The sequence below is a fragment of the Aplidium turbinatum genome, chromosome 4 (assembly GCF_918807975.1).
Source record: "Aplidium turbinatum chromosome 4, kaAplTurb1.1, whole genome shotgun sequence".
In the NCBI taxonomy this organism is placed as follows: Eukaryota; Metazoa; Chordata; class Ascidiacea; order Aplousobranchia; family Polyclinidae; genus Aplidium; species Aplidium turbinatum.
Genome location: NC_137475.1, coordinates 11644582 through 11672041, shown reverse-complemented (window position 1 = coordinate 11672041; position 27460 = coordinate 11644582). Strand labels below are relative to the sequence as shown.

General features: G+C 37.1%; 1 protein-coding gene across 3 annotated transcripts; it reads left to right on the top strand.

Annotated features, from left to right (window-relative positions):
• Positions 1 to 26769, top strand: LOC145769323 (uncharacterized). 3 transcript variants are annotated; one of them, XM_082580920.1, is made up of 13 exons: positions 1 to 108; positions 440 to 473; positions 7128 to 7236; positions 8658 to 8716; positions 9328 to 9452; positions 9771 to 9817; positions 10245 to 10697; positions 11135 to 11293; positions 19245 to 19292; positions 19826 to 19925; positions 20540 to 20687; positions 21630 to 21757; positions 23048 to 26769. In XM_082580920.1, the coding sequence occupies exons 1-13, from the start codon at positions 77 to 79 to the stop codon at positions 23115 to 23117; spliced, it is 1512 nt and encodes a 503-aa protein (XP_082437046.1). In that variant the 5' UTR covers positions 1 to 76; the 3' UTR covers positions 23118 to 26769. The 3 variants fall into 3 exon arrangements, with proteins under 3 accessions (XP_082437046.1, XP_082437044.1, XP_082437047.1); XM_082580918.1 differs by having other exon boundaries at positions 11129 to 11293; XM_082580921.1 differs by lacking the exon at positions 9771 to 9817 and having other exon boundaries at positions 9 to 108; positions 11129 to 11293.
• Positions 26770 to 27460: the final 691 nt, after the last annotated feature.

Genomic DNA, 27460 nt, shown 5'->3' with positions numbered 1-27460 from the left:
AGAATAATAACTAATATGAGTTGAAACAGAGGATTAAAAATCTTTTGGTAGATGTTGAATCTGCTGGTGTGTGAGGATGTATGGACGTAATGCCACACAAGCAACTGAGTAAGTTTTTATAAACTGTACAGTGTACTTTTCATGTGAAATCAAGCAGTAGTTGCCGCTTATAGGGTCAATGGATAATAATTGAATATTTAATCCATTGAATGAAATTTCTACATAGGTATATATCTGAAAGTGCTTTGCTTGGTAGGTCCACATCACCAGCTAATGGATCTGCTCCCAACATTTGACCATGCAGTAAATTGCTAGCAAAACGCTAAATTTTATCAAAATGCTTTATCTGTTGTAATATTTCTCTTTATCTTGTCAGCTGTGATTCATTTAATGACAATAACCAATGTGATGCTACTGAATTTTTGTTTTGTTTTTCCAGATATTGCAAGAATGGTAAAATGAGTAGGCAATCGGTGAGTGCTGTTTTCTAATTCAATTTTTAAAACTTACCAATGTAATCTAAATTCATGGGTTCCGCTTATTATGACCTCCGCTTGTTATAGACAATTTTGTGGAACAAATACAAAAACTGATTTGTTGAGCATTTCTCTCCATTTACAGTATTCTAGCCTTTGTATTATACCGTATTTATCCGTGTATAAGTCGCAAAATTTTGCACCAAATCTTGCCCAAAAAGGTTGGGGTGCGACTTATATACGAGGGTGCGACTTATATACGAGGGTGCGACTTGAACATGAGGTTCTGAACTTCTGACAAACGAATGCTACAGAACGCACGTTAGCGCTGCTATTAAGCGTTTGTATTTTGCGTGCGAGGATTGCGAGCATCGCATTAATATGCTCACTGCACAGCATGCATGTGAATTTTAACGCAAACGCGAATATCTCACATGTGAGTCATTCCATTATAATTCAACAGATTTTCTTCAAAAAGTTAACCCGCCCCTCTTGGAATTTTTTTGTTTTTAAATATGTTGATGTGCATGAAATTCTGAGTGCAACAAAAAAAAATTATGAAAATTGATCAACCGGTTCACTAGATATGCCATTTTGAAATTTGTTGATCACTTGGTGGTGCTGATGAGTTGTCAAACATAAAAATGTCATTTGTTGCGCCCCCTGATGATAGAGAGGTGATCAAACATTCGATTTCACTATTTTTAAGGGTGAGGATTCCAAAAATGCAAGTGTTTTCTGTGTATTACTATCACAAAAAAAGTTATAGCAACTTCTATTGTTTTTAGATGGTCGCAAAAAGACGCCCAAAAAGCCTTGTGGGAATCCACGTAGAGTGAAAAATTATTTTTTGCAAGATAATCAAAGATGTCTTTTATTACAAAAAAGAAAAAAATTAGAGGTGTTTTTTGTTATTTTTTTTTAATATCATTTTAAAGTAAAGTATGGTTTTCACAGAATTTGTCCATTTCCAAGCCTTATATTGTTACTCTTGTGCATGTAATAATAGACACACCAATGACATCATAATGGTTATTATTTCTTAACAATCAGCCTGTTAGTTGAGGTTCAAAATGGCTGCTCTTTTAAACCTGACTGCTTTCCTATTGTGTTTTCTGTCTGAGAACACCCTGTGTAGGTTAGTTAGTGGGTGTTGTGAGTAGAAGGTATTGAGATGGAGGATTGCACTGTTGGAAAAAAAAGTAGTACTGTAGTACTTGTCATTTGAAATGGTATAGCCGTAAAGACTAGGGTGGTCCAAAAAAAACTTTTTTTGTAAATGTTAATGTCTCACCCTAAAATATTGTTACCATTGATGAGAAAATGATATATGTGAATTTTCATAAAGATTGGTTGATATTTAGGGGTTGCTACCGGGGTTCAAAGTTTTGTCGTTTGCCCCCATTTTAACGTTTCGAGAGGATATGATATGATACGGTACAGTAAAAAATACGGTACAGTGCCATTGTATATTGCAATAAAAATACAGTTTAATAATTACTCTATGGTCTGTTTATAAACTCATGTGTCTGTATTACGAATTATACTAACTGGTGTACATGTACGAAATGTGCGACTTTGTATAAGGTAAAGGTGAGTCCCATACTTGAATACAAGCATCGAGGGATGAGGTTCTCATTATACTAAGCCTTCGGCACTAACGAGAGTAGGGTGGCCAGTTCCTTTCTCTCGGCCGCCTTTACTTCAGCAACTACGCCCACCCAATATATTATACCCTGGGTAGAGGTGGGCGTGGGCGGTGTTTGTCAACAACCAGTATAAGCCGGGAGTCAAACCAGGATTGCATAATTGGAAAGCGAGCGCGTCACCGCTGCGACTTTGTATACTTGTGTTTAAAATTCAGAGACTAAATTGGACATTCATTAACAGCTTTAGAATACAACAAATAAACTACATACAGGAATTATTGCGCGAGGGTCTTTCTACTGCAGTCTGGATATCGCTGACGGTGATCGGCGACGACACGCAAAAGATACTGTTTTTGTTCTTCGTCACATGTGTGTAATGTGTTGTATTCCGTGATCAACGCCACTCCACGCTCGGCAATGTCCCAACCGGGGTGCCAATTGCAATGCTCAAGGGTGCCGCGAGATATTTTAACTTTAACCCGTTAAGTGTGGAATTTATTTATTTATTTTAACTCTAATCCACAATAAGCCTTTGTTTTCTCGCCCAGGAATAACAGCGTGAAAGAGATTTTGAATCGTTGCTGTTTTTTCCATAAAAACGTTTGAAACGCATCATTATTGCCAGGTTTCATGATTTTATTTTGCGTTTCACGGCGCACAAAGTCAAATTGCAGTGATGGATTATCGGATTGTGTGACCCAGCACGATTATAAAATTGCACGATTGTTTGCGAACCACTATAAAATAGAAACTTTTGCATGGGGGATACCATACCTGCGCATACAAACACGATAGCCTACATAGCTAATCGAGAAAAGGCTAAGTTATAATTGATTTATTCTTTATACCAGTGCTCCGCAACCTTTATTTACTCACGGCACACTTAAAAACTCTTTAAAATTTTGCGGCACAATTCGGCCGACACATTTTCAAAATGTAAAAAATAACTATCATCTTTTTAATGAGATATTTGCGCTTGTTTCTTGCTTTAATAAAGTTAACAATTTGGATACAGTCATTCATTGTTTCTGTCAGCTCCCTTGTAAAATGTGTGATCATCAAGGCTTCCCTGTGTAAGCAGCAATACATAAGTTGAATGGCTGGATTTTGACGTTTTACCCATGCAGCTAAACTTCTTCCTTCGCCCACCATTGCTGAAGCACCATCTGTGCAAACGTTGATGCAGTTATTCCAATGGATACCATGGGTTATGAAAAACTCGTTGGTCACTCTAAAAATTTCCTGGCCAGTCGTTCGTTCCTGGCTGGAAGTTCTTTGCAAAATAATTAGGCTACTCGTTTGTTATGGACTCGCCATTGACAAAACGTTGGCTACTACACTTAATAGCTGTGCTTTCAATATTACGAAATTTTTCATTAAACACTGCTAACTGACAATTCAAAATGACCTAGCCTGACTTCTAAAAACGCACTACCACGTTAACCAGCCTTTTTTAAAACTAGGGCAGCCTTCCCATTGCGAAAACTTCAATGTGAGGCAAAAAAATCATAAATGCACTGTGGGAAGTCTAGCTAGAGTTTGAGTTGTCTTGCAGTGGTAAAGCGAGAATTTTTAAAATATAAAAACTCCTTTCTTTTCAAAAAGTATGTTCTGATGATAGTTATCCCGCGGCACACCGGTTGCGGAGCACTGCTTTATACTTATATGAATATATTTTGTGAATTGCTTTGCGATTACAATTGGGTCTCCAAATTAGTGGATTTTCCGTACAAACGAACATTAAAACTAAAAAAACGAGAACGACTGCTTATAGTCGAGGAAGAAATGTGGGTGGCTTTGTCGAATGTGCCTCGAGATATTAAGGGACTTGTGCAAGAAGTCAAGCCCAAATTTCACACTAAATTTTGAATAAATACATTTATTTATGCGCGCTATACTGTACAACTCATTCTGTGCTATTTCATACAGTTACTTGAAATACAGAAATCTCATAAAATTGACCCAGTTTTGCCAGGATGCCGCAAACTATTTATCTCTTCGATAGGGTGCCGCAAGGTCAAAAAGGTTGGGAACCACTGCTCTAAACCCTTGACAGCCTGTTTTAACCTAAAAGGAGGACTTTCTGATGATTACCCTTTTAGGGTGAAACAGGCTGTCAAGGGTTTAGACAGTGGTTCTCAACCTTTTCTGAGTCATGGCCCCCCAGACTGTGGCTCTAAAAGACCATGGCCCCCTTGAGCAAAATAAAAATGTATTTGTTTAAAGAACAATGAAACGAAATCAATAAAAACAGTTAACGAATGATTAAATGATTTAATGCTTTCTTTTTCGTAATAGACTACGCTAGTAAATCAAGCGTATCCTTAATTGTTACGTTACAATCACAAAAGATGATGCAACATGCAGTGAGATAGAACATATGATGAAAAAACATGCTTTTAGCTAGCTTTACGATACTAACACCTACATGAGTGTTTTTTGTGTCACAATTCTGTTATAATTCATCAATACATGTTATAATTTATTAATGAAGCTTTTTATCGTGGCTCCCCTGAGAACGCTCTGTGGTCCCCTTGGGGGGCCGAAGGCCACGGTTGAGAACCCCTGGTTTAGAGGGTAATAACTATGTATGTACTATGTATATTAGTTTACATCATTTATTTATATTAGTTTCCGCATATAATTTATTTTCTTTGCCGTAATTTGTCACAACGCTACATTTGCAGGCTTTGCTCATCGCTCTTTCATCATTTCTAGTTTATAATTTATATTTGATACGTAATTTACTTTACTGCCGGCTTGGTTTAGTTTTCATTCAGCATTTTTTCAATATTTACGCTTTTGCTTTTTCAATTTTTTACGCTCATGTTTTGGCATTATTGCGTCACTGTAATGTTGTTTAAAACATTACTTGTAGGTTTTAACTGCCCTTTATCAGAACTGACGATGCACTGAATAAGTGCGAAATATATTTTCTGTAACATCTACTGACAACTGATCCCTGTTACCTTAGCAATTGAGGTTTTAGCTTAGTTTACATCATGTACATTTGTACATGTAGTTTATTTACTGTCTTCTAAAGCTGTTATTGATTGTCAAATTTAGTCTCTGAACTTTAAACACAAGTATACAAAGTCGCACATTTTGTATATATATGTAGACCAGTTAGTATAATATAATTCGTAATACAGACGTACATGAGTTTATAAACAGACTATATAGAGTAATTATTAAACTGTATTTTTCTTGCAATATGCCATGGCACTGTACCATATTTTTTACTGTACCGTATCATATCATATCTGTATCACATCCTCTTAAAACGTTAAAATGGGGGCAAACGACAAAACTTTGAACCCCGGTAGCAACCCCTAAATATCAACCAATCTTTATGAAAATTCACATATATCATTTTCTCATCAATGGTAACAGTATTTTAGGGTGAGACATTAACATTTACAAAAAAAGTTTTTTTTGGACCACCCTAGTAAAGACGGCTACAGAGCTTTGTCTGACTTTTCTGAAACTGAAACAAAGTTAGTTCTATGGAGATCTGAGATTGAACTTGAAAATGAGGAACTGCCAATGTCAACAATTTGCAATCATCACTTTGCTTACTTTCTGAAAAAAATATTTAAATCATTAAATATTGATTTCAAATGACAAGTACTACTACTTTTTTTCCAACAGTGCAATCCTCCATCTCAATACCTTCTACTCACAACACCCACTAACTAACCTACACAGAGTGTTCTCAGACAGAGAACACAATAGGGAAGCAGTCAGGTTTAAAAGAGCAGCAATTTTGAACCTCAACTAACAGGCTGATTGTTAAGAAATAATAACCATTATGATGTCATTGGTGTGTCTATTATTACATGCACAAGAGTAACAATATAAGGCTTGGAAATGGACAAATTCTGTGAAAACCATACTTTACTTTAAAATGATATTAAAAAAAAATAACAAGAAACACCTCTAATTTTTTTCTTTTTTGTAATTGACATCTTTGACTATTTTGCAAAAAAAATTTTTCACTCTACGTGGATTCCCACAAGGCTTTTTGGGCGTCTTTTTGCGACCACCTAAAAACAATAGAAGTTGCTATAACTTTTTTTGTGATAGTAATACACAGAAAACACTTGCATTTTTGGAATCCTCACCCTTAAAAATAGTGAAATCGAATGTTTGATCACCTCTCTATCATCAGGGGGCGCAACAAATGACATGTTTATGTTTGACAACTCATCAGCGCCACCAAGTGATCAACAAATTTCAAAATGGCATATCTAGTGAACCGGTTGATCAATTTTCATAATTTTTTTTTGTTGCACTCAGAATTTCATGCACATCAACATAGTTAAAAACAAAAAAATTCCAAGAGGGGCGGGTTGCCTTCACTTGTTGAATTATAATAGAATGACCCATGTGCGTGTGCGGCACGCTTGATTGCAATGAGAAAAAGGCACGTCTCGGCAAGCAAACACGTGCTAAAATTTTGTACCAATATTTGAGCCAAATTTTGGGGTGTGACTTATATATATATACACCGATAAATACGGTAGGTATGCTTTTGGTGTGTGTGAATGTGCTGTAGGCTTGTGTATTGCAGAGTCTGAACATCAGACCATGGTAAAGGATTTTTTTAAATGATTGTTTTTTCAGTGTCACCAGTTGTGAAATAAATTCAAACAAGTGGTTTTGTGTTTTGGTCTTGTGTTTTGCTTTGGATTAAACTGTTTTTCTCATACATAATTTTAGTTGTTATGGTCCTTTTCTTAATATAGACCATCGTTCTGCCAAGATAAGATGAGTTCTCTGTTTTGCTTCTGCTTTTTTACTTTCCCATATTAAAAATATCAGATTCCAAGTAATGGTCATTACCGTCATTTTCTTTGTTCAAAAGGTGTAATTATACAAAATTTTGACATTTGCCTTTTATTTTCATGATGTGAGACAAAAACTCAGTACTCTGTCCAAAGTCAACTATTTAAGTATACTAGAACGTTTTGTTTTACCCTCTGGCTTACTGTGGTTCCAGCATGTGTCAGTGAGTAGTCACTATTCATCCTCTTCACAACACAACAATTTGAAGAAATTTGATTTGTCACATCGACAGAAACTTGATGAAAAAAATCTTTCATTCCAAAGTAAGTGCATTAGATGCCTCTGGAAATTCTCTGACTAGTTTTTGGTTCATGTGTAGAATAGATAATTTTCTTCACAAAAGTTCATGAGAAAACTTATTTATAATAATTTTTAATGCTTAACTTATTGCCATCTGTCACAAAAAAGAAGTTTTTGTCACCATTCTACAGTAGTCGAGTTTCCCTAAAAGTTTATTTTCTTTGGTTTACATGACAGTTTTCTGATAAAAAAGGGAAGAAATTTATTCTACTAAGTTTACAAATTTTGCTTTGTAAACATTGTATCAGAAATCACAATATCGTACACTTGACAAAGCATATTCAGAAAATATAACGTTTGATTCAACAGTTGCTGTAAACCGTAATCTGTAGGAATGTGAGTTTCCCTTAGCGTAAGTCTCTGTCAGAGATTGAAAAGAAGATGTAAATGAAAAGAAGATGTAAATGAAAAGCAATTGTATCTTTAAAGTTAGGTAGCCTATATCACCTAAACTATTGTTGAAATAATTATAACGTCTCTACCATCTACAGAAGTTGTTTCAGAAAGAAGATGGAAGGCTATATATCTTTGGCTATATATCTTTGGGTCCACGTCTTTTAGGCGCTTGTCAAATAGGCGCGCACATTGTGGCATCAGGATATTTAGGTGCTATTTTTAGTAACGTTTGCAGATTGTATAAGCTCAGCTTTGGCAAAACCTGGTTGGGGTTTCGACGGAAAACTAAATTAATCTTCACTCAAGCCTACCACCCGCTTGAATATAGGCTACGGTATATTTTTTGCTGATGTTTAGTGTAGTTATTATTTGACTTACCGTAACAAAAAGTGAACTCAGTCATGTTCGGAAACTTGAATAATTTATTGATAAAGCTTTCACCGATGCAAACCTGGACTAACAACAAATAAATGCCGAACGCGCAAAAAAAACAATAATATATATTTTTCTGTTCAATATAACATTTTGTGTGAAAAGCATTACCGGATAAAGCAGCTTCACTCACTGAAGCCATGACCAACAACAAATAAATGCACGCGCATTAACAAAACAACATATTTTTCTGTTCAATATAACATTTTGTGTGAAAAGCATTGCCCTACCTGCCAAGCTGATACAATCTGCAGACTTTACTAGGAATAGCACCTAAATGAACGGGCGCCACAGTGTTCCGCACCTAAATATCCAGACGCCCCAGTGTGCGGCTGCGCGCCTATTTGACCGGCACCTAACTGTCTGCGCCTAAAAGACTTGCTCCTATATTTTTTAACTAAAACGTTTCTCAAATTTCTTTGAATTGAATATTTTTCAGTTATCCATAGATCAATGCTTTTTCATTAATATTTTCAACAAATCTCTGTTGCTAATAATCTCATTATTGTATGTCAGTTAAAGTAAAACTAAAACCTAGTTATATTGTTGCATGCAGAGAGTGGAGTGTCGAACCATGTTTCTAAGTCATCTCATGAACGTAACAAACATTGTAAAGTAAGTATATAAACACTAAACTGGTTAACAATGAGTTAAAGCAATTTATTTTTGTTGAATTTTTGTAAAAATAGTCGAGTTTGGCAGATTACCATGGAAAACTGTCCAGTGAGATTTTACTGCTTGTAACATAATACATGTAACATTACTGATTGTAACATATAAACAAATATCTTGTTAAGCAAAGTTTTTTTTTTCTATCATTATTTAGAATAAACAAAAATACAAAACTAGACTACGTATGTAGTACTTTGTAACAAAAAATTGCAGTTTTGAATCATGTCATCTGCAAACATTTTATATCTTCTTCTGTAGGCTTTATTCCCACTCCAAACTGGATCGTTAGTGCAGATTGCACTCTTCCACAGCACTTTCTCTGCAGCATTTGCTTCTTTCGCTTTTAATGTTTCAAGGTCTTCTTCCACACAGTCTCTCCATCTTTTCTGTCTTATTCGTTTTCGCTTATCAACTTTCAATCGTCTCATTCTTCTTCCGACTTAATCTTCATCTCTTCGTATAACGAGTCCCAACTATCTAAGACGCGCTTCTTTTAACTAATCTTTCAGCTAATATTTTAGCTGTATATTGAATATTGTAATGTCATTAAACAGGTTCAAGGCGCTTTCAGAGGATGCGGAAATTGGTCGGAACATGTCAGCTCTTCCGGGAAGAAGTATTTCTACAATAATGTATCGGAAGTATCTCAATGGGAAAAGCCTAAGGATTGGAGTGATGGGTTGGTAGCTTATGGTGCATCGTGTCTTTTTAATGATTTGGACAATATTGCATTTGCAATGCAACCTATTTTGAAGCCTAGATCAAGGGTCGGCAACCTTCCGTCGTCCGAGAACCAGTTGGTTTGTTTTCACCAAATTCATACCAACCGTATCTGGAACCACAAAAACAACGATTTCTTTACTAACGTGGCGCAATGATTGATGTTATACATGTGCATCTTATGTATGGATTAAATTGATGTATTTTTGCCATGTAAGTTTAAGCTTTTTTGCAGGGAATTTTTGCAATCAATCAATAGGTATTATTCTTAATTCAGGTCGGCAATCAACCTGAAAGACAAAGCAAAACCTGCAGTACGAAGAAGTATGTTGGTTCTCTTAACTTACACAACAATGAAGGACTGAAGGTTCTAGCTATATCTGTACAAGAAACTTTGTGTTTTTGTTGCACAGACATACCTAGTATGAATAACATGTCACAGTACATGACATTGTCTGGAGCAACGCATTCTGCGATGAATATAGCGCCATATAAAAACAAGCATTGTTATTATGAAATAAGCTATGCCAGAAGTAAATACAATGCTCTATCGCAGGAGTAATATTTTGTTGCCATTTTTCACTAACTGTCAGAACCGCACAGCTGTGTGGAAGTGGAGTGCAAGGTAATACCGATGCATTGCCTCTGACAAGTGCAGACACTCCAACTAGGTCAACATGAAGTATTATAATGTGGCCTAGTCCTGTAGTTTTTTTAGCTTATTGTAGACTGAAAATCAACTGTTTTGAAGGTGTTTCGAAAAACCACCATGCACGCCCAGCAAATTCAACCAAGTCACATGGAAAACCAGACAATGGTAAAGACATCTGTGCTGGAAAGAATTTCTGTGACCGAGACTACAGAAATAAATCTTCGGCTGGCTGCGGTAGTGGCCATGATTACAAAGACATTGACTATCGCGGTTTGCCTGCTTCTCAAAACTCTGATACAAAAGCTAGCGACAAACGATCGATTGGCACAGACAAGGATTATAGATTTTTAAATTCTCGATCCTCATCCAACTATGTAGAGAATAGGAAAAGCAGTAATGGTGGAGTGGCTACTGGCCACGAATCTTACCTTCCTTCGACTGGAGAATTTTACGATTATTCTACTTGGTGTGGGAACTCATCACAAAGTCAAACCCTCAATGGCAGGATATCTAATGGAAGTAGTCAGGCTTCTCAACATTCCATAGAAGGAGGTATGATGTTCAGCATGTCATTTACTCCATTGTATGCCTTAACTGTGTTTCTTTCACCAGTCAGTGTTTGAGGTTCTTGTCATCTGCATTTTTATAAGCAGTTCAATTGTACGTATGTTCAATCGGTTGTGGATACAGCGCTTCAGCATTCTACCACACTCACCAAACATTACTAATAGAACTTGAAACGTTACTGCGGTAGGTCATTATGTGTAATTATCGTTTAGTGTGCTTAACTTTTCATTGTTTAAAGTTTAGATTCTTGGCTGTCACAACGCAAGAGCTTTTTTAGCAGCATAAAGCTTTGCGATTTTGATACTCTTTTCCATTGTAATTTACTCCATTTTGAATGAAAGAAGCAATTCGAATTAATATCTAAGGTTTTCATCTCAAAATGTCAATAGTTTTATCAACTTGTATATGCCTACTAGTTGCAGATGCAGCAACAAATATTGATCATGCAAATTCCCCAAATAGCAAAGATGCACGTTTTAGCTCATCATCCGAATTTATGCAAAAGCTTTCGAATACTTTAACACAAGGAAGTGCCGCTTCAACCAACGACTCATATAAATCGAAAGCAAACATTCAAAATGGTGAGTGTTGCTGGAATTGTGTGGAGTACCGTGTTTTTTCCTACCGTTTTGTCAAATCACGCATGAAGAAACTATCTCGAGCGATGACGTTGGTAAACAGCACTAAACACCATACTCGATATAAAATAAATGAATGGTATATTTTAAAAATATTTACCTAACGATAAAATTTGTATTTTTTGTTACTGAGTAGGCCTAACTACTAGGGTGCATCAAACGCCCCATGATTTCAAAAAGATGTTTAGATTTTAATGCCTATCCTCTCAAATGTTACACTTGTTGGTAGAAGCGCGTATGCCAAAAATGAGTGAAATTGGAGGTGGTCCTGGGTGGCCACCGGCCATTTTTATATATTTAGGGCCGTTTGTGGGAGTCGCACTATGCAAAAATTTTGGTTTTGTTATTTTACACCCCAACCTAGTCATGTTTGGTATCAAATTGAAGGTCTTCATGAGAGGAATACAAATATAACTAGTTATGTAACAATTTTATTGAGAAACGATGGTTCAATGGATTTTTTTGGTTCAAAAAAGTCGTTAAAACATACATTTTCAGGAATTGTCTGATATGAGGCATAATAATTTGTCATACAAAGTAAATGTGCATTTTTGTCACAATTATGTAATCGCAATTTGTCATACAATGTATGGTCGAAGCAGGACATTAAGGCGCAAACAAAACGGCGCAGAGGCAAAACGGCGCAGACAAAACGGCGCCTTAATGTCGTGGACCGATGTATGGTAAATGTACGTTTTTTCACAGTTTTATCAAAAATTTATCACAACGCCAATTGTCACTACTCCAACTTTGCTCGTTTTCGCAAATTAGGCCTCGCTTTGCGGTTGCATTCAACTACTTGAAGAGGATTTTGGAAGTGGTCTTCTTTTCTTGGAGCTGAGACAAAATCAGTTGTGAGCTTTACTGCTCTCTCTGCATGGTCATTCACAACATTTAGCTCATCCACAATGGCCTTGGCTGCCTGGAATTGTTCACTGTTCTGCCAAGTGTCAACATCCTCTGCTAGGAAGGTAATATCCAGGTGAAGAAGTTTGACTGTAAACCAAGGGTCCTCATTCACAAGATCAGCCAGGGTTGTCACTTCTGTAGTTTTTGGAAACAACCGTTTACCATATTTAGAACCCTGGCAATATTTTGACATGCTTGGCAACTCAACTGGCTGTATAGCCAGCAACGCATCTGCAAGGCGCTCCTTTTGAGGTACTACATTGCTGAATAGTGCCAAAACAACTAGGTCCGGAGCTAGATACCACAAATGTCTATCAAAGGCAGTCACAGCATTGACTGAAATTGTTGAGTTGACAGCTTGCTGAGCAGAGTCTTGTATAAGCACAGATCAAGCCATGGGGCATTTGAAGCAGACTGACATAAGAGCCACCAATCACCTCTACTTTAGTTTCTTCGGAGCTATCTGCAGAGGCACTATCATCAGAGGCTACAAAACTTTTCACCACTTGTATGCTGGATGATTCATGACGTTGCCGTCTTGGAGCTTCCGCTAAGAGGTGTTTTTCTTTTCTTCAATCTTTAGCAGCTTTCTTGTTGTCAACACCACCAAATGAGGCTGCTCTGTCAGATTTCATAGATTCTAAAAATTCTCTATCTTCCTCATTCTTAATGCTTGTCGTTGCATCTTTTGTCCATACACCAAAGGTCTTATCATAATCAAGATGTTCATTCATGGAATGCAACTTAGCCAAAATGTTTGCAGATTCTCAGTGAGAAACTGGTATTTGACGCAATTTGTTATTGTCATTAAGAAGGTCAAGTATTAGTTTGCAGCATTGCTGGTCAGAAAGCATAGGAATATTTGCTTTACCATAGAATGTTTTCAGCTGGTTAAGGACTATGCTGGCAGCTTTCCATTTGAGAGGCGGTGTTTGTTTGCCTTCACCTATTTCATTCTGGATATGCCACATCACACATCGAAGAACCTGCCAGCAAGTTGGGAGGCGGATTCCTGTCGTTGTGCCATCTTCTTCTGTAACAGCATTGCCAAGACCAAACATGGCCCTTGAGAGTATTGTCTTCTTAGCTTCCAGTGTTACAGCTTGTAAGCAAGTTCACATTTTAGCTAAATACTCGATTTAATAATAATAAATAAATGCTAAACTTTTTTGACCTCGTTTTTTATTTATACTGGCAATATACAGCTGGCGCAAAATGACTTAGGAGTTAGGAGTAGGACCTAGCAATATTTTAAGGGTTTGCAATACAGTACAGCTGTACTGTACTGCAAACCCTTAAAATACTTCTAGGTCCTAATCATTTTGCGCCAGCTGTAAATATAAAAAGATCTATTAAATAAGTTTTCGCCTGAAGGTGTGTTATCTACCATCCTTCCATCAACTAATCTAACTAATCAATGCCACATATGGACTTGTTCAGGTATTTGAAAGGACCCTTTTAGGCTTCTGGAAGTTTCTTACAGACAATCATTTGACAATATTTCACACATTTAAGAACCAGGTTAAAGTGTCACAGGTTATATAGGTCGCTACTAAGCAAATAACAGAGTGGTTCACAAATAAGAACTATGCCAGATAGTGACTATGTCTCTAGATTAATTAGGTTCACTGTTACAAAGGAATTTCAGAGTGGCTGGTGGGGTGAAAACTACGTTGGGTGGACTAATTTAGTTTGCAATGTTTAATTAAATAGAATCTTAGACAGTTTCATTGTATTCCTCTCATCAAGACCTTCAATTTGATACCAAACATGACTAGGTTTAGATGTAAGACAACAAAATCAAACTTTTTACATAGCGCGGATCCAATAAGGGGCCCTAAATATATAAAAGTGGCCAGTGGCCACCCAGGACCACCTCCGATTTCACTCATTTTTGGCATACACACTTCTACCAATCATTGTAACATTTGAGAGAATAGGCATTAAAATCCAAGAACCTAAGGGCGTTTGATGCACCCTACTAACTACACTACATGACATCGCATCAACCTGAAGTTTAGTTTTATAAACGTTTAATAAACTTTGAACAAGGCTGAAATGTTCTGAGTTTTGGGCGATTGCTAACCGTAGTTGTCACTTTTTGAATTAGTAGATAAGTATCTATTTCGTGGCCGATTTTTTTTTTATCTAAAATGGAAAAGCCTCATCTCATAGGCACAACGAGATTGAAAGAAGCATAATATTTAGAGTTTTGACATCTGCCTCTACTTACTAATACGTGTACTAGTAGTCCAGTACCTATTCTGACCATTAGATTGCAGTCCTAAGATCCGGACATATGGGTCTGGGGAGGGTTGGTGGTAGGAAGTCATCGGTCGTAAAATCTTTACCGAAACCCAAAAGGAGTTACACAGATCCAATCATTCTGAAAATCTCTAATACTGTAAAAGGCACCATCTGCAAAGTAAGGAACAAGCCCCAAGAACAAGACAGTATTTTGAGTTTTTGAAACTGCTAATGTCGTCAATGTTCATAGTTTTATCTATTCTTGCTACAAAACGGCTGCGGCAATTATTTTCCAACACTTTATGGCCACAATTGTATACAAAGTAGTGCTCATTCATTGTGGGGGTCTGCTACTATTCGGCGAGTCCGATTCGGCGAGTCCGATTCGACTAGTCCGATTCGGCGAGTTCCCTATTCGGCGAGAGCCTTTTTCGGCGAGTGCCCTATTCGGCGAGTTTTTGAAATTTTTGAAAGGAAATTATCGGGTACCGTAGCCTAATTATAATTGCCGTTTTTACATAGTTTTAACGTCGCTAAACGTTGAAATTGTGCAGAAAGGAATAAAAATAAAATGTTTGAACTATTAAATTAAAATTCGTCATGTCAGTTCAGTTGTTTTTATTTCTGACCATCATATGAAAAACAATACACGTCAACATAGCAAAGGTGTAAAAAAGGTAGAAGCGACAAAACGCGAACGTTAAAACGTGCTTGTGACCGGAGTAAGTTATTGAGTTGAAAGAAACATACGCGCCGACTTCAGGGGGGGCCGGCGCCCCCCGTAAATTTATGGTTGAGGGGCAACAAAAATGGTGATGACAAGTGGTGTTTCAAAGATAAAACACTTCGCGAAGGAGATTTAGATAATTTAAACGGACTTAAAAAATGCGGAAAGCAAGAAAAGCCTACGTTGCTCTTGCCCGCAAAACAGCAGCTCGCATGGCTATCTCATACGGTATGGAAATTTCAAAGTAGATGGTAGAGTACTGCTGGAATAGTCACGTAACTATTCACTGCAATATTAAGTAAACCAGCTAAATTAGACGGCTTGACGCGCTATTTTCAACGAGATCTTCCCTCTGTGAGATCAATTATGATTCAACAGAACGCATTGTTTTTGCAATGTGTGAGAATTAAATCGAAAACCGATAAAAGAAAAGGTGTTTAATGGTCTTGGTCGCAGATATTGCCTGCATTAACGACGTCTCTTACCGCTATTATCACCTAGCTAACCTGACATCATTGTTTTATGCGGCCGCTAAGGTTTGACATCGACTTTAACAATCATGGAATGTTACGTAATAATAAGAACGATTATATCCTACACGCAAAAATAAAAAAATGATCTCTTTCTGTTTTGTCTCGTGAGCTTTGCATATTGCTCAACAAGTGCACAAAGTTTAGAATTGACAAGAAATCATTGAATTTGAAAATTAAGTTTGAATCACTGCAAATAAACGTATTCAAAACTTTCACTTAAGCCGACGCGATTTCACAATCCGTAATCTACGTCGACAATGATTTTTAGTGCGTTCATTTTGAAAATTGCTGAGCTGGAGACAACAGCTTGTCCCGTGTTAGTTGAACTTGTCTTTTTGAGGTGAAAATCACTTGCGAACATCTCGATCTTTACTCGAGTATAGCCTACTGTATTCAATAAAAGACTATAAAGACTTTCGATAAAAAACAGAAGAGAAAACACTTCGCCGTTGTCAACGCTTTGAAAGTAAGTAATTAGCGAAACGAGGTTAATAAAACTGATACCGGGTTTTCACTCTGCTTGAGATCATGATTTTTTGCGTTTTATTTCGATAACTTCACTGTCTTGATCGTTGTTGTTCACTCGCACGAAAAGGACATGAATCGGCTTGTTTTCCAACAGTTCCAATTATGAGCTAACAATATCAAAATTTTTATGACTAGGCGTACTGCGTGCGTAAAACTAATCCTTTCAAGCAGCGGTTCTAATAAATTCGGTTTGCGACCTATTTGTTAATATAAACACGACACTAAGCTTAATCAAAGACTATTTTAACCGAGTAAATAGCGCTATGGTTATGACGTTATCACCTTTCTCGCCCCCCAAGGTTTTTTGAAAAGTGGCGCCTATGGAAAGAAATTTGGCACGGTCGCAACACCTTCAGAAAAATTTAAGATATGAAGGGAAAATAAAACAAAGAAAATGTTACAAAAAAATAAATAAATAAATCATGTTTATGTCTGTAAGTTAGCACTTTTGAATAGTTAAAATGATTAGTTTGGATCAACAAATGTGTGGCCTACAGCTTGGATTTAAAAGAAATTATCGGGTACCGTAGCCCAGTTATCCCAACCAGCAAAAATTTCCGTTTTTACATCGTTTTAACGTCGCTAACTGTTGAAATCGTGTAGAAAAGAGAACTTTGCTGACTAGGATACGTTGAAGCTGAGAAACATTCACAGAAGCCCTTCGAATTGTTCCAAGAACCCATTTAGCATAACATTTTATTTGTACATTGATTCAACGTCTGAATACATTATCTTAAAAATGCAACGTATCGTAGGGCTTCTGTGAATGTTTTTCAGTTTCAACGTATCCTAGTCAGCAAAGTTCTCTTTTCTACAGGATTTCAACGTTTAGCGACGTTAAAACGATAGGCCACACATTTGGTTAGCCTTTTCATTCTGTTACTACAATGGGTTCTCATTTGTTGATCCAAACTAATCATTTTAACTATTCAAAAGTACTAACTTATACACATAAGCATGATTTTTTTTGTAACATTTTCTTTGTTTTATTTTCCCTTCATATCTTAAATTTTTCTGAAGGTGTTGCGACCGTGCCAAATTTCTTTCAACTCAATAATTATGATACTTCGGTCACAAGCACGTTTTAACGTTCGCGTTTTGTCGCTTCTACCTTTTTCTACACCTTTGCTATGTCGACGTGTATTGTTTTTGATATGATGGTCAAAAATAAAAACAACTGAACTGACATGACGAATTTTAATTTAATAGTTCAAACATTTTATTTTTATTCCTTTCTGCACGATTTCAACGTTTAGCGACGTTAAAACTATGTAAAAACGGCAGTTGTAATTAGGCTAGGCATACGCGCCGACTTTCGGGGGGGCCGGGGGGCCGGCGCCCCCCGTAAATTTATGGTTGAGGGGCAACAAAAATGGTGATTACAAGTGGTGTTTTAAAGTTAAAACACTTCGCGAAAGAGATTTAGATAATTTAAACGGACTTAAAGAATGCCGAAAGCAAGAAAAGCCTGCGTTGCTCTTGCCCGCAAAACAGCAGCTGATCGCATGGCTTTCTCACACGGTATGGAAATTAAAAGCAGATGGTAGAGTAACTTACGCTGCTGGAATAGTCACGTAACTATTCACGGCAATATTCAGTAAACCAGCTAAATTAGACGCGCTATTTTCAACGAGGTCTTTCCGCTGTGAGACAATTATGATTCAACAGAACGCATTGTTTTCTTCGCAATGTGTGAGAATTAAATCGAAAACCGATAAAAAGAAAAGGTGTTTAATGGTCTTGGTCGCAGATATTGCCTGCATTAACGACGTCTCTTACCGCTATTATCACCTAGCCAACCTGACATTGTTTTATGCGGCCGCTAAGGTTTGACATCGACTTTAACGATCATGGAATGTTACGTAATAATAAGAACGATTATATCCTACACGCAAAAATAAAAAAATGATTTCTTAAAACAGCTCTTTCTGTTTTGTTTCGTGAGCTTTGCATATAGCTCAACAAGTGCATAAAGTTTAGAATTGACAAAAAATCATTGAATTTGAAAATTAAGTTTGAATCACTGCAAATTAACGTATTCAAAACTTTTACTTAGGCCGACGCGATTTCACAATCCGTAATCTACGTCGACAATGATTTTTAGTGCGTTCATTTTGAAAACTGCCGAGCTGGAGACAACAGCATGTCCTGTGTTAGTTGAACTTGCCTTTTTGAGGTGAAAATCACTTGCGAACATCTAGACCTTTACTCGAATATATATCCTACTGCCCTACTGTATTCAATAAAAGACTACAAAGACTTTTGATAAAAAACAGAAGAGAAAACACTTCGCCGTTGTTAACACTTTGAAAGTAAGTAATTAGCGAAACGAAGTTAATAAAACTGATAGCGGGTTTCCACTCTGCTTGAGATCATGATTTTTTGCGTTTTATTTCGATAACTTCACTGTCTTGATCGTTGTTGTTCACTCGCACGAAAAGGAAATGAATCGGCTTGTTTTCCAACAGTTCCAATTATGAGCTAACAATATCAACATTTTTACGACTATACGTAAAACTAATCCTTTCAAGCAGCGGTTCTAATAAACTCGGTTTGCGACCTATTTGTCAATATAAACAAGACACTAAGCTTAATCAAAGACTATTTTAATTGAGTAAAATAGCGTTACGGTTATGACGTCATCACCTTTCTCGCCCTAAGGTTTTATGAAAAGTCGGCGCCTATGAGGCTAGGGTACCCGATAATTTCCTTTTAAAAATTTCAAAAACTCGCCGAATAGGGCACTCGCCGAAAAAGGCTCTCGCCGAATAGGGAACTCGCCGAATCGGACTAGTCGAATCGGACTCGTCGAATCGGACTCGCCGAAACGGGCCATTCCGTCATTGTGGCGCCATTGCTCTGATTGTGCTGTTGGCCTACTGTACATTTTGCATTTGCTTTTCCAAGTGCAAATGTAAGTCAAGTAAAATTTTAGATTTCTTCTTTACAGTTTTTCGATTGTTACTTGAAGCCGCCAATAAAAGTCAGAACGAAAAATGTAAGTTTCCGGTTGTGACGTCTTTGACTTGTAGAATTTGTGTATCTTGTGTTAACTGGACATGGCATACAAAAGGAGTATTTAAAAACCCCATTCCTGTGCCGTGACTAGATTGATTCTGTATGTTGGTGAGAAACAATGATCAAAGCATGATAGGGTGACTTTTTCAAATTGTTGAAAGAAGTTTTTTTAAAGTAAGTAACAGTCATAATAGAACTTCGTGCAATGGTTGCACTATCGTATGAAAGATTAAATTGTATCTGATATATTTATGTTCATAACATATTAGCAAGTATATATCCTATCAGCAATATTATAAAACATCAATTACGATATTGTCATCCTTTCAATTCAACTTTAAAACTTTCATCATTACCTCAAACTTCACTGGTAGGAGGCATGTAAACGAAAAATAAATAAACGAGTTTTTATGCAACTAAACGCTTAAACTTCGTGAATTGAAGTGCTTCAATCAGTGTTCACATGACTACGACATGTGATATACTTGTGGTAATGAGTGAATCTCATTGTAGCCTTGGATTCATACGGCGGTTCTTCGAAAAGTGAAGAGTTGGACAGCGATGACACTCCTCCAATCAAACGCGTGCGTTTGGTTGCTTCTGGATCGGACATGTACGTTTGTGTTGCTTGTAGACTTAAAGGCAGAGTTTATCTGGCCACCAGCACAGAGGGGGCATTGGGGGTGCATGCGATTTTGAAGAGGCTGCTTTTTGAACAAAAGCCAATGTGTTACATCTTTTAACGGTATTTTTTATTAGTTTTCATTATTTTACTGACGTTTCTCGAAGTCATTGATGCTTTGAATTCTTAAGGCAAATTAGCTTTAAATCTTATATAGCAGCGTCTACGGACCCTTTATTGGTTTAGAGATGATCGCGTTGCAAATATTATTTTTTTTTTATGCAGTTTTGCACAATTATTATCAAAGTCAATTGATATTTTCGCTTGTAGCCTACAGTGTGATTTTACTGCTAAAATTATAATATACCAGTATATGAAGCTTGGATTCTTATGCAGTTATAGTTTTCATTTTATTTATTCTTAACCCTATTCATCAAAATATGCTAAAAAAAAATTGAAACCGATCTGCAGCTATAACCCCAATATTGGCAACTGTGACGTTAGGGAAGAACGTAAAAAATTGAAATTTAACTTTTCTGCAGTTTCGAACGTCAAGTCGTGAACGTGTAATTAGTAATTCCTTTGTTACAAATTCTTCGACGCAGAGAACCTCCGATCAATACTGAACCAACAGCCGCAGAGATTGTGCATAGCCAATCGGAATTTAAGAGTTTGCAAGATCTGAAAAGTGTTTTTGATCCTTCCTTGATTCTTCACGTCCAAAACTGGCCTGCCGAACACTCTGAAGAACAAGTAAGTCTTAGCAAGAAAGTTAATCTTAGAAAACCGACCTGCTTCGTATACTAGCAGCCAGAACCAGAATATTAGCAACCGTTGACGAAAGTTAGTAATTGAGCATAAAAATTGAGATTTAACTTTTCCGTTGTTTCGAATTTCTTTGTTACCACTTCTTTAAAGTTAGCATTGAGTTAACAGTTGTTTTATTTTCAAGTGTTGTCGTTTTGTCCCTTTACTTAAAAAGGCTCTGCAAAGATAATATATTTTGCATAGCAGCAGAGCAGTGATTCTCAATTGCAACTTTTGTGACAGCTGCCTTGACCTTTCTTGACATTTAATCGTTCTCAAGTTAGTTGTCCTTACTAAGCGAATGCTAAATGACTAGATTCTTTCGAGAAAGTTTTTCCTTAACTTCAGTACAGCAGTTTCGCATGCTTGTAGCTATTCTAACGACCATTTGGCGCAGCTTGGGCTGACACGTCATCACTAGGGTTGGCAGTTTCCACTCATTGAAATACTGTTGGCCTGTTGCTTGTAAACTAGTCCACTCGCTGGGTGTCACTGAAGAAAGAGCTGTCATTGAAGCGCGTTGTTTGATGCCTCCATTTCTTTGTTTACTCAACAAAATTTTGATGTTGACCTTTTGAGTTTTACTTTGAGTCACTTTCCAATGCACTAAGCATGATGAATTGGTCTCACTCTTACACATTCATAGACTGTTTGAATGAGACTGGTGTGACATGGTGTCACGTGATCAGGGCTAGTAGAAGGCGAGTTGACTGCCCCTTTTGTAATTGCAAGTGTCGTGAAGACCCTAGAAGCAATTTCCAGCCAGGTTTTTTGTGTTTATGAAAATAAGTTTGAGTCGAAAATTGTAAGCACGACCTCGCGAGAGATGCGTTTTCGGTTTTGCCGACTGCAATATCACGTGACATTTACGATCAACAAATCTTTCAGTGTCACCATCTGGCTGAAGACTTTCACCGCTTCATGGCCGATTCCATGCCCGAGTTAAGTGCTTCCTTAACGAATGCCCGTTCAAAGGTTAGAGCATCGGAAATTCATTCCACTCTGCAAGAGCAAAGGTAGGAAGTCGCTTTTCTACTTGCAATTAGTGTTAAGCTGCCTTCCTAGTTAAGAAAACTTCAAACAGTTGTTGTAAATTGAGTGAATATCGTACCTTCCCAGTTGTTGCTGCCAGTTGCTGGAACTGTTTGCCTATTTGTGTGAAAGAAGCTGAAAATTTAAATGAATTCAAAGCTCGCTTGAAAACGTTCTATTTCAATGAACATTATGACTGAATGTACCGTATTAATTATCACCATTGTCGTGTACAGCGCCCAGGAGCATAGTTTGACTGTGGATGTGGCGCTATATAAATATTGTTATTATTATTATTATTATATCAGTAGAGCCCGATATTGTTCTATCAACTTCCAATTTTTTTGCGAGCTTTGTATCTTGCCACTGCAAATTATGGTAGGATCGGTTTCAATAAATAAAACCATAACATTATTATTACACGAGTTCGAACCCAACACCAAGGTCATCTTGAAATGCTCTCATTGTTCAAGCCAGTCCATTTTTGAGTAAGCGATAGCTACTTACACATGACAACTTTTGTAAGCGCTCGTAAAGCATGAACCAATCAGAAGCTGCGTTGTTTGTGATGTCATTACGTAAATGAAAGTTAGACGTAGAACAGAGAAAAACGCAAACAGTTCTGATAGAAAGTAGATTAAGTGAACGTTTCGCCGTAGCCTGCGTATTCTGGAATGTTAGGGCTAGGGTGTACATTTAGATGACGTGAGTTCGATTCCCACTCTTGTCATAACTCTTTTTTCTTCTGTAATTACCAAACAATGTTCAAAGCACTGACCAACTCTCTAGTCTAGCTGAATGCTAGAAGAGTCACAATTAGACGATAGCCAATTAAACAAGTTTTGATGGGTTCATGCGTTACAAGCTCTTACAAAAGTTGTTACGTTGAAGTGGCTACCAGAGTAAGCAAGCATCTCAGCCAGCAAATCAGTCCCTTTTTGATTCAACGTCTGTAGAGGTTGAATCAATGTAAAAAGGGACTGATTTGCTGGCTGGGATGTTTGTTGCTGTCAAGCAGTTTATCAGAAAGGAGGAAATGTTTTGGTATGCGCAGCCATAGTGGCATGGAGGTGAAGACACGGGCTATTTTTCTGTTGTCACGCGGAATGCTGGGCTGGGTCACTGTTTTCAAGCGCGTTGCTATACTGTATTCCACCCAGAAAAATCCGATCTTTTATATTGATTCAACGTCGGCAGACGGATTTTGGTCGGTAGAGATATTCCATCTCCAGTTCAAGTGCGCGAGTTTGAAACATCTATTGTTTTTCTTTTAGAATATTATACATTAGGCAACAAATAAAAGACCTTGAACGCTCGTCCACGTCTTCTGGTCCATTCAGTTGAAACTCCCATGACTGGATTGCTGTGGTACATTTGGAATCGAAGGTGCCAAGGATTGCTTTGTTATTTTTCGAGATAAACTGTTTACTTTAATTGAAGCTATCAGAATTTGTTTCCAATTGCGTCAGTAGTACCAGCAAAATCCGTTCTTTTTACATTGATTTGACGTTTGAAAACAAATTTTGTAAAATGAACGAATTTTGTTGACTGGGAATGTCGTGTCTGTTCATCGTGTCTGAACGATGAACAAACGCAAAGTGGAATATATTTTCAAAAGTGTTGTGCATTGCCAAATGACTGAAAGAGCTTTTCATATCTTTTACCGGTAAAATTGCAGCCTTTGATATTTTTCCTTTTGATTGCAATGTTTTAGTTCTTTAGGAAATAAGCTGCTCAAAATTTCAATACATAAATATAAACCAAAAAGTTGCATATTTTGTTCCATAAGAAAACCGAGGTCTTCAACTTTATGTAAATAGACGTTGAATTAATGTAACAATGTAATCGGCAAGTAATTAGATATCATTCTCATTTTACAAACGTTGGTGAATTAACGAACAACTAGTTAGTTAAGTTACGTCTTTTCAACGTACACCTACAGTGAAACAGCGTAAAATTTCGTTTCTGCTATCTTGCAAATCAGTTCTTTTTAATTTGATTCAGCGTCTGCATACGTTGCATCAATGTAAAAAAGGACTGATTTGCTAGCTGGGAACGTTGCATTGTCATTTTTGGTGCATTTTTTCAGTTTCGTTTGAGCGATACAATGCTGGACTGTGACTTGATTCCAGGCTCAGACAGTAAATCAGTCGCTTTTTACATTGATTCAACGTCTGAAGATGTTTGAGGGTCCACTTCGTTAATTTTGCAACATTTATTTACTGCAATTATAACGTTAAAGATTAAAATTAGCTTTTTCTTAATTTGAACTGAAAGAAAGTTGTAGCTTTACATTCAGCAAATCAGTCCTTTTTTATATTGAGAAAAAAAAACGGGCCGTGTTTCTCTTTGATTTATTTCATGGTCATGGTTCCACAATCCTGAGGTTGGTTATGTCAGCTCAATAGCTTCCAGAAATACCACACAAACGTTTCTGGTGTTCTGTTCCTTCGGGCTTCAATGTATTTCAAATGTCTTTTCAAAGTACGGTACACCATACTTTGTATAAAGCGGACGCACGCAAAACGCATGGATATTTTGTTGGATTTTCTGTATGAAGCAAGTTATTGCATTTGATTTTGAAATGAAAACGTTGCATCAATGTAAAAAAAAGACTGATATGCTTGTTGAGATCTCACCCCCTCGTTTATAATTTGTCTGTACTGCCTGTGCAATGTGCATAGTAACTACCGTTGATTGCGACATGTTCGAAACGGATACAACGGTACATCGTTTAGCCATGTATAAATTACGTTAAAAACTGTTCGATTTAATTTTTTTACAGACTAATTTGACCACATGATTGTATTGCCATTGTCGATAATTATCGTCTCATGTACTGTATTTATGTTTTTCAATTCAAAATTACCCGAGGTGCACAGCCGAGTGGTGAGAGCCCTGGTACGACGCCCAATAGAATGCCAGTTCGACACCGCTCGAGAACATGTGGCTGTGTCTGACAAGATACTTATGCTTGAAGACACGAAGATTGGCTTCCTTGCCTTCCCGTCCGCTTAATCTAAATCCTCAACTACCTGGCGCAAGCCTGGATGTGCCAAAAAAATTCAAAATTGATGCTAAACAGATACATTGTTTTCTGAGTTATATTCCAGCTATTATTGAGTTTGCATTGAAAAACGTGATTTTTGATAAAACGCAATCTGGAATAATATAATTTTCCTCAATCTCATTACCACAGCAAACGAAGCTATCTGACGCTGCGTCAAATATTGACTTTCGTCGATCATACTACACTGGTATTGGTGAACGCTTTTGACGTTTGAGGTCGGTTTATCCCAGTTAGCGTAAAATTTCTTTTTTACATTCAACGTCTACAGACTTTGGGTCAACGTAAAAAGAGCGTAATTTGCTAAGTAGGAAGTAGCAACGCAATACTTCAACATAGTCACAGTTGAAACCATAAAAAAGCAAAGCTTGTTTCTGCATGCAAACACGTCGTATTTGATAAGTTATTCTTTTGCTGACTTTCTTAGCATCATTTCCAAGCGTATCTGAAACATGAAGCATGGTACATGAACACCGATTTTATTTTTAAGAGTTCAAGTTTTGGTGCTTATTGTCATATAATGTCATAACATCACAAATTTTTAGGCTGTTCGAACGATTTTTTGTTGTTGAAACGAAATTTTTTAGGAATGAATTTAATTGGCAACGAAATGAACTTATTTTCTAGCAGTAGTTGCAACGTTTATCTGATGAAAGAGTTTGCGTTGAAACGATTCATTTTGAAATATTGAATTGAACAGCTTTACTGGAGACTCTACCCTACGGAGTTTTCCATGGTTGTCTTCGTCTAATATTTAACCCCGGTAAGCGTGGTTTTAATAGAGAGCCGTACATGGCCGTACTGGCTAAGCTCATATTCTTTCATCGGGTGATGAATTAAATCTTTAAAAAACATGGTGCATGATCGTTTTAGATTTCAGTAGCCTATAAGTTTTCAGGGCTTTCTGCTTTCTAAAAGTCTTCTACACTTTATTTCGAATGAATGACGAAACGAAACTGCTTAAGTTTCGAAATAAAACCTTTTTTTAGCAGTCTGACTGACTTTCCCTTACGCGTTGTTGATAATACTACAATTGCGCATACTTTGGCCATCACCCAAGTTAAAATGATAGTGAAATTATCATACTGCAACTGCATAAACATTCGATGTTTTCCATTGTATCGCATCCAGCATCGCATTTAATAATAATTACTGTGTTTATTCATGATCACCTCTAGCAACGGCCGGTAATATCACATGTTGCCGACTGTTTCTAACAGTCCGACCAACGAGGTCCGACTGATAGTTTGCAAAATTCCTATTTGTCATTCTTCAATGTCAATACCAGGTGGTGCAAAGGGTCACATTGAGTTGCCATGACATCACAAGACAAAGAAGGATGAAAAAATGTTCCTAGAGAGATTTTCTGTCAGATTGTTGGCAACAGTCAGAACCAACTCAGTGACCGAGTGATTATCGCTTTCGGCTCTGGTGCTGGTAGATCTGAGATCGATTCCAGGTCGGTCAAGCCGAAGATTTTAATAACGGAACCGATTGTATTCTTCTTGCGTAACTCAGTGAGAACAAATCGGGTAATAATGTGATGACATCGTAAACCTGATATAAAATTAAAAATAGGCCCAGTCGCTAAAAGACCTCAGCAATAAATTTTAAGGCGACAATAAATAAAACATAACAATATTATTATTAACAGTCGGCAAAATGTGACAAATCAGGCCGTATCTGCCAGGTGATCGTGATTTACTAACAGTCAATGCACCTCTGTTTTTGGAATGTACTGATGTCGTAGTGCTGCTGTTTTGGTGATACCAAATCTCATGTTGTGCTGTGAACCTTATATATTTTATTGTTATTATTGCATTATTTGATGAAAATACACCGAAACCACTACACCATGGGCTTTTGAAAACTGGTATGCAAAGCAAAATAGCAATTTGTAAACTGCTACTACAGTATTACTAAAAAGGAAGCTATCTACTAAACATCAAGACAACACAATGAAGATATCAGACGTTGTAAATGGTGAAGCTTGCTGTTTATGGCTTGCAAAGAAGTCAAACTACGGTACTTTCTGTTGATGCAAGTTTACCTTTGCATTTGATTATCTATTTATCCCAAAGTTTATCCTACAATACGCATTTTCAATCAACTTCTTTTTTTTTTGGTGGGTAGGCTACTCAATTCTGTATGAACTGCAGACTGCGACTCTGTACCGACGAAATCTGAAAGTAAATACAGAGAGATTATTTCACTGAACGGATGGCTTTTGGCTTTATTAGATTTAAGCGCTATGATTTTCTATTAACTAGAATATCACAACCATTTTTTCTTCAGTTACTATAGCTGGTGCAGTTTCTCCATGTGGCCTACAACGATGTTCCAGTTGGATCGATATGCATCTTGGTTGGTTTATTCCTTGATAGATTATTCCTGGCAGTTTCGCTTACTTGTAGAGGCTCTTGACGCATGGCCTGTTACCGAGTTTAACTGAGTGAATTTTCCGATTACTGAAATATTGTTGAGGAATTGTTCCATCCATTAGGTGTCGCTGAGTGGAAAGCAATCCCAAGAATGCGTTGCTCAAGCGCACACCCCGAGAGTGGAACCTTTCCTCTGTTTCCCTGGGTATTTTCCTCTAAATGATAATCTTTGAGTTTGC

Excerpts from the sequence above, each read along its gene's own strand:
- LOC145769323 (XM_082580918.1), top strand. The coding sequence starts at position 77 with ATGTATGGACGTAATGCCACACAAGCAACTGA. Across the intron at positions 19,293-19,825 it reads TAAAAGTCAGAACGAAAAAT|CCTTGGATTCATACGGCGGT; the intron begins GTAAGTTTCCGG and ends ATCTCATTGTAG. Across the intron at positions 19,926-20,539 it reads GTTGCTTCTGGATCGGACAT|AGAACCTCCGATCAATACTG; the intron begins GTACGTTTGTGT and ends TCTTCGACGCAG.